Raw genomic sequence first — 8,016 nt, 5'->3', positions numbered from 1 at the left:
ATAATAGCAAATATGTATAATAAAGGACTGTAACTCATTCATGACCATACAATAAAAATTACAAAATTAACCTTGAAATCACAAATTAAAATATCATTTTGATTGTATCTAAGATCGTATCAACGTTAGTTAGTGTCATTATTTCGATTATTGTGTACCGAACAACATGTTTTATTTTAGTAAAATTCACCTGCTTTTGTTTTTCCATATTTTATTCGTGTTTGCTGAACAAGGTAAGTTTTGTATTATGTTTCTAGAAGTTTTAACTTAATTACTTTCTATCGGTATCGTATGCCTCTGTTTAAATCTGACTGTATTGTGAAATATAATTTGGGTTCTTATAAAATAAAATAAAATAAATTGTGTATAAAATATTTAAATTGGTTGATGTATTCGGTTTGTAGTTACATATTAGAACTTACGATGGAAATTCTGTATCCAAATTCCTCTTGTGCAGTAAACACAGATTTTGTATTTATTTACATTATCATGATACACGTATACACTGTGTAAACAGTGTGAATATAAATATACAGATACATGGGAGTGATCATATTATACTCATACATGATCATATACTGGGACTTCTACCTTATGGATCAGAATAAAAAATAATAGTAGTATGAAACCCATTGGAAATGAAGGAAAATATTATAAAAAATTCAGGGAAAATAATTTACGGGTGATCTGAGTTGAAAAATTAATGAAACTCACACAAAGCGGCAAACATCGTCCGTATGTATCTTTACTATCCTTAATGTAAATAATCATGAACTGTTTAGGTCTAGATTTTAGGCTTTAAGGATTAAAGGCTAGATTTTATTCATGTGTGTGACTTCTTACGTATCGTTAGTAACATTGTTTTAATTCTCCAACTATTTACGAAACTCGGTTATGTATCGTATACCTACAGATTACAACATAAATTACCAGCAAATCGATATATTATTTAATGTAACTAAATAATTCTTAAAAAAATATTTAAAAAACTCAGGTTTCTTTTACTAATAATGGCTTTGTTTGTTCCTTCATATTAAATATATATTCTAATCTATCAATCAATCTTAGAACTATGCTTTGTAAAATTGTGATTTGTTTCTGTTTCAATGTGTATTCAGTTTTTTGTGTGTAATAAAAAGTAGGAATACTTAAATAATTAAATAAATTCATTCCAAAATCCACACGAATGTTTAAGAATTTATAGGTAATTACTCTCCATAATAATTTTTACAGAGAGCCACTTAAAAACTGTAATTCATAAAGCGTTGGCGGCTAAAGCGAGACAGTGTATGAGAAATGTGAACGCTACGGAGGCAGACTTGGAATATTTAAGAAATGAGCCGCCATTTCCGGAAAAATCATCTTGTATTATTACCTGTTTACTGGAAAAGGTAATTTAGAAGTGCATTGTTGGCTTATTAGCTTCGAAGTGTCAATCTTGAGGTCGTAGGTTCGAATCCCATGTTTCCCAATGGACTTACTTTCTATGTACGCATTTAACATTCGCTCAAACGGTCACGAAAACATTGTAATGAAACCGGCTTGCTTTAGATCCAAAATGTCGACTGCGTGTGTCAGGCACAGTCACCTACTACAAATGATCATGAAAACCATAAAAAAATGATGTGTCACTGATTTTTTTTAATATAGAAGAACAGAATGCTGATATTGAGGCTTATGTCACAAGACAACCTGCCAAAAAACTGGTTTGTAAATAATTTTTTTAAGCATGTTAAGTGATAACGTCGCCCGTGGAAACACATTGCCAGTACGTTACCGGCCCTTTAAGAATTGAAACATAATACTCAGTGAGTAGCTATAAACTGCCTTTTAAAACGCTCAGTAGTCAAACGATAGACTCCGGACTTTATTTATTTATTTACAAGAGCAAAAAAATAATTGCTAACTTAACCTTCCACGAATGAGCTTGCAATATCTTACCGAAACACTTTCCATGAAAGAAAATCTATAATGATGCTAAAATATCAACATCTATTTTAGATCAATATTGTTCAAGACAAGAAATTTTCTAAGAAAGGCTTCATCATGATTATTTCACCGCTTGTATTAACGAACACGAAGAAATTGGATCACATGAAGAGTGTTGCTGAAAATTGTGAAAATGAGGTATAATTGTTTTAGGTTCATTTCATTTTCTATTAAAACCTTAAATTAACAATCTAATTTTCACTATTAGAACATTTTGCTAACCTACATTTCTTAATATACAATTAAAAAGGAAATTTAAAAAAGTTTGGTTCCTTTAAACCCCCCGGCCCAAAATTCTCTTTATTTATGTATCATTTCAATAAAATATCTAAAATAATTTACATGATTAAAATATCATTCATGTGTTTATATATTTAGTTTAGTGGCTAAACTTAAAAATACAAAAATATATAAAAATATTTTTTTTAAATAAAATTTTACTTTGACACCAATTTTTTTTATTACGATACTTAGTGTTTCCGTTTCTGTGTGTCCTTAGCTATAGACTATAATTATATTTATTTGCTTTCACATAATCTATGGGATGCCGAACTATCTAGTGCCACAAACTACACTAACCATAATTTCTCATCGTAGTTTTGACTTTATCTATCTAGATCGATAAACTCCAAAAAAGCAATAAATATACATCGACCCTTCACTATAATTCCAATGGTTGACTAATTAACACAAAACAATATAAATTCCTCGATACAGAAATGAACACAAAGACACTTTAACTATTGCTTATTTCGTTTTAAATCAAAAAAGAATTGAAGTTCAATGAGTTTGGCCGAGAGCTGTCACCAGCGATTTTCTATACTATATATAATATATAATATAATAATATCTATACTAATATTATAAAGAGGAAAGGTTTGATTTTTTGTTTGTTTGTATGAATTGAATAGGCTCCGAAACTACTTGGCAGATTTGAAAAATTCTTTCACTTTTGGAAAGCTACATCATTCCTGAGTGACATAGGCTATATTTCATTTTCAAAAAAAATAGGCATCCTTACTAAAATTACGATAACATTAACATTTGTTTATTATTTGATACAATTCTAACAGATGGCTCTGAGTTAAAGGTAGTTTAGTTTAGGTCCGTGTCGTGGTACCAACGTTTCACATAAGTTCTCCTACGGTTTCCCTTGATTAATTTACTACTATGTAATATAACAAAAACCTTAGCCACAGCAACGCTTGGCCGAGTCTGCTATATTTAATATTTTACGAGATATTTAAATAAAAAGCATTTGGCTTTGTATCGTCTGTTTCATCTTCTACGAACTTCAGACATATTATGTTTGTTTCATAAGTCTCTAGTAGCGGAGGAAGACTCGCGGGTAAAATCATGAATTTTGCCAGCCTAATGCGCGCTCTCAACTGGGGTAATGCAGCTTATTGAGATGAAATATGACTGCTTTCCTTCATTATATACGAATTTAACCAACTTCCCAAAAAAAAAAATTAAAAAAAAAACATATTGTTTAAGCCATCGTCCCCTCATGATAGATTATAAGTTCTTTTTTACCTGGGATTTAAACGTACAAACCAGCGATTCTAGCTAGGATCACACTTCATAAATGGTGAAATTCATATTTAAATTTGCAGATAAATCATCACGAGGTTTCAAAATGTCAGTTGGGAAATGAAATAACAACGTGCGTTTACAAGTACGCCCCGGAATTACACTTCAAGAGCTGAACCAATAATTTATTAACGTTTAAAAGAATGTTTATTAAATAAAGGCTACTTTAACAACTGTATTTTAATTAACGAATACATCGTTTACTACACCTGTATGGGGTGATAATATTAATTTCATTTGGTATATCTTCATCTTCTACTGCATTTACCCTCTCACTCTTACCTGGAAGTCATAAGTTCCATTCCCAGCTGTACACCGGACAATCTATGTGAACATTTAATATTCACTTGCACGGTGAAGGAAAACATCTACAGGAAACCGGCTAGCCTTAGACCCAAAGTCAACAGCCTGTGTCAGGAGGCTGATCACCTACTTGCCTATTAGCAAGAATAACCTAAGAGTCAGTAAAATGTTTAAAATTAACCCGGAATAACTTAAACCTGGTATAACGTCGGCGTAACTGTTTACTGTTCATACTAACCGATTTAGGTATTTATTGACAGAGGTTTCTGAGCATCTCTAGCAAACACCAAGATATAGTAGCTTTGGCAGTCTTGCACTATATAGCCATTGAATTTAAAAGAGAACCTATCTCTGATGATGGTGATGAGATGCTGGCTCCACCACCAACAGCACCCTCATCTAAAAACAAAAGATATTTTCCTCCTGTGTGGAGCAGCCGTTAGAGCCATATTTATTAAAGAAAACTTTTAAGTTTGATAGTTCTTTAACAATTAAGTTATTTTAACAAATAAAATATTTTTAATACAATGTTCGGTTCATTTTTAGAAGATTTTTATTACATTATTCTATTTGTTTTTAAGTGTCTAATATTATACTAAGCCTTCACTAGAAGGTCCGTCTGTAATTTTAACATAACTATTCCTAGTATAAGGTTATAATAAGTAAGTTTGTATTTGTACCACTGTATATGTTTAATTCCGTGGTATAATTGGAATGAAGCCATTTGCTGATCTCCAAGATATGCTTCGTCAACCAGGCTCCGGGGGGTTTTTGCATTTGTACATACATTAATTACTTATTCAAAATGACCCTCGTCCCTGACTTACATCTGACACATGGGTTATTTACATTTATATGATATCTCTGAATCATATTTACATTTTTTTCTGTTTGTGTTTTGTCCAATTTCATGGGGATCGTAATTCTGATATTCAGATGCATCGTTTTGTCGTTTATCATAAAACTTTACAGAAATATTATAATTATTGTGACTAAATTGATGTAATTCTAGTCCCTATTGACATTTTAAATATACTATTTAAAGAAACTTGCATGTTTCTTTTTTATATACCAGATGGCGTTTACAATCATGGCGGCTGGAAAAAGCAGTTAGTTTGAAGTTTGACAGAAGTAAAAGTCATTGTGATTGAATTCAATATCGTTTCATTGTGAGGTTATTGTAAAAAGCTTAAAAAGGGATTGATAATAGTTTTAAAAATAGACTATTAATGTCGTTTCTTTGTTTTCAGGTAGGATAGTGATATTTAAGTTAAAAATAATGTAATTAGTATAGTGTGTAAGTACTAAAATGAATATTTAATAATTAATCTTTATTTTCAGAGCAACAATTATTTATTTGAATTTCATCAATTCCATATAAAATAAGATATATAATCTTATACATAAATAAAATGCTGCCAGAGTTAAAGGCACTAAAAGTGTGTTCTATCGCCTAAAGCCTTTTTCGTTAAAAATACTTTTAAAATATTGCAAAACATACCAGTACAGAGTTGAGAGCATTTAGCAAAGGAGACACAAAAAATGTAGCTTTTTAATGTTTTACCTCCAACTTTGGTTAAATTCTCATTGGAGTAGACACTCTTGAGCCGTCTGACAGTACCAATGACCCCAGAGCTGGTGTTTTCCTTGCTCAACAAATGTGTATAATACAGCAATGAAGGTTCACTGCCACAGGGACCAAACTTTTTTTAAATCTAAAATTTATTAATTTTTGTTTATTATTATTACTTTCTGATTTTTTTAAGTAGTAGTTTTAAATTCTTAGTATTATTTGTGGCTTTTAAATGTCAAATTTTAGTTTTTAATTTTATTCTTTTGTTTTTTAAATGTATCTTTTTGTCTTTTAATGCGCTTGCATGTTATCTATTTTTTATACATAAATTGCTTATCTATGTAATCTGTTTTGGCTTTCTGTATTATCTTAGTATTTTGTATTATAATATGTATAAGTATAAGCTGTTAGATTACTTATAATTAAATAAATAAATAATTACTTAGTAGATTAAGAATATTGTAAATTCTGTATATTTTTTTAAATACATTTGCTCGGTCTTAGCTATAGATTTCTGTATGTTTTTATTATACACATCTGATTATAGTCAGCCATGTATGAATAAAATTTAATAATGTTGGCAAACATATTTTGTGGATATAAGTTCCTATGTCTTGGAAATATCTTATTAAGGAAGAAGGAATTTGTACTTTTATATTTTGTTATAGAATTTATAATTGTGTGAATTGAAGACAAAATGTGAACAAAACCCACTCTGTTTAGTGTAGATTTGGTAAGAAAACGTCGGCCAGCATTTAAAAAATACCATATCAATATGGATGTAATTCTTCATACATTATTACCGCGATACGCATTGCGGTGGCACTTACGACATATTTTGTAGCCTGTAATAAAAGCTGAAATTATTACAATAATGGCTTACCACTTTAATCACGTTTTGGTAAGGTTCTGGATTCTGTACTGTAAAAAAATCGTGTCAAATTCAAAGCGAACATTATTCAAATGAACTTTTCATTGTTTGAGTTTGGAATGCTTACCGAGAACTGAAGACGCGCTTTAAAAGACCAAATTATTATGTGACCAACTCTATTTAAATGTACCTTATTTACTATAGCCATATAAAGATAAATTATTCAATGCATTTGCCTAAGTTTCAAAAAAAATTAAAGAGATAATGGTTTCCTGTATTTTTTATTTATTTGTTCCTAGGGTAGGGAGTTAGAGTCCCAGGTTCCTACTTCCGTATATAATTACTGAATGGAAGGCTGAAGATATTTACTCTGCTGTTGAGGAAGTTGAGAATTTGAGACGACATGCAGAGCAACTGCAAAAATGGTTTGAAGAATTGGCTGATCCAATAAGTAAGCTGGTACTTCCTAACCTAAACATAATATAATATATAACCGAAAATATTTTTTTTTAAACTGTTGAATTTTTTTATTCACTTGGCTATTATCTTATACTACGTTGTTATTTTTGTATGAAATAGACCACATTTTTAGGATAATTAATTTGGTATTAATTTACTTCTTCCAAAATGGTACATACTCCAGTCATTATATACATTTAGAAAAGAAAATGAACCGAGAAAGCCAAATTTTGGATATTACGTGGGGGCCGGCTAGAAAAACTTAAGTTCAAAGTGTCGACCAAAATAACCTTGTGCAATTTCCGCCATCTTGAAAAAAGGGTTAAATTCAGTTTTTTTATAATAACTTGGTTCCCCGTTGAGATACGAAAATTTTCAAGGAATACTTTTTTGTTGCTCGTTGCACGATCTACAATTAAGGTCCTATACATTTTTCACGTATCGATCATCGTTATCGAGATATCGATAAAAAAGGTCTAAACACGCTCTAGAAGTTTCGTTTCGGACATTTTTCGATATCTTTGACGAGAAAAAAGGAAATAGTAATTTTATCTTCCCAAATTTGTGTTTTGTCATCACCAAAGAGATCGATAACAATCACCTCGCTGACTGGCTGTGAAAAAGTATCAGCACGCGAACCAAATTAAAAAATAAGTTTCCTGTAAAAGTAAAAACACGCCTAATACATTCTCTTCATATCGTTCAAGTCATAATTAAAAATAAAGATTTACCAACATGTCATTTCTATTTATTTGTTGTTACGGTACTTGCTTATTGCGATGTGACTTTTAAGGCACATTGTGCCGTGTTCGTCTATCTGGTCCCCAAAAGTATTTCCGACATCATTCGACTTCAAAACGTATGACGTACTTCCTTACTACCTCACTCGATTCTGAATACATAAATCACATTAACAGTTTACTTTACTGTTTTGATGTTTGTACAGCGAAGAGCACGAGAAGTATTTGCTCAAGTGAAGACGCTCTTGTAACTTTACAGAACTCACTCCAACACAAGTATTACTTACTAATATTTGACTTTCTTGTTGTGTTGGTGTTGTCATCATTGAATTGATTTTTGAAGTAAAACTTCTTTAGGCGCATTAGGGTAATTTTTTTACCGATGAAACGTCACGAAGATGTGCAGCGTTTTTGTCGAAGAAACGAGAGAGCGATTGGGACCGATTAGGAGAGAGTGAGAAAGGGAGATCGAGAAAAAATCTGCCAAT

General features: G+C 30.9%; 1 protein-coding gene across 1 annotated transcript; it reads left to right on the top strand.

Moving 5' to 3' along the window:
- The first annotated feature begins 215 nt into the window (after positions 1-215).
- Positions 216-3,831, top strand: LOC110998682. The gene is made up of 4 exons (XM_022267437.2): positions 216-233; positions 1,234-1,391; positions 2,002-2,127; positions 3,606-3,831. The coding sequence occupies exons 2-4, from the start codon at positions 1,290-1,292 to the stop codon at positions 3,696-3,698; spliced, it is 321 nt and encodes a 106-aa protein (XP_022123129.1). The 5' UTR covers positions 216-233; positions 1,234-1,289; the 3' UTR covers positions 3,699-3,831.
- The last annotated feature ends 4,185 nt before the right edge of the window (positions 3,832-8,016 follow it).

The sequence above is a fragment of the Pieris rapae genome, chromosome 23 (genome assembly GCF_905147795.1).
Source record: "Pieris rapae chromosome 23, ilPieRapa1.1, whole genome shotgun sequence".
In the NCBI taxonomy this organism is placed as follows: Eukaryota; Metazoa; Arthropoda; class Insecta; order Lepidoptera; family Pieridae; genus Pieris; species Pieris rapae.
Note: the sequence above shows the minus strand (reverse complement) of the source record. Positions and strands in the feature narration are given on the sequence as shown.

Excerpts from the sequence above, each read along its gene's own strand:
- LOC110998682 (XM_022267437.2), top strand. The coding sequence starts at position 1,290 with ATGAGAAATGTGAACGCTACGGAGGCAGACTTGGAATATTTAAGAAAT. Across the intron at positions 1,392-2,001 it reads TTACCTGTTTACTGGAAAAG|ATCAATATTGTTCAAGACAA; the intron begins GTAATTTAGAAG and ends CATCTATTTTAG. Across the intron at positions 2,128-3,605 it reads CTGAAAATTGTGAAAATGAG|ATAAATCATCACGAGGTTTC; the intron begins GTATAATTGTTT and ends TTAAATTTGCAG.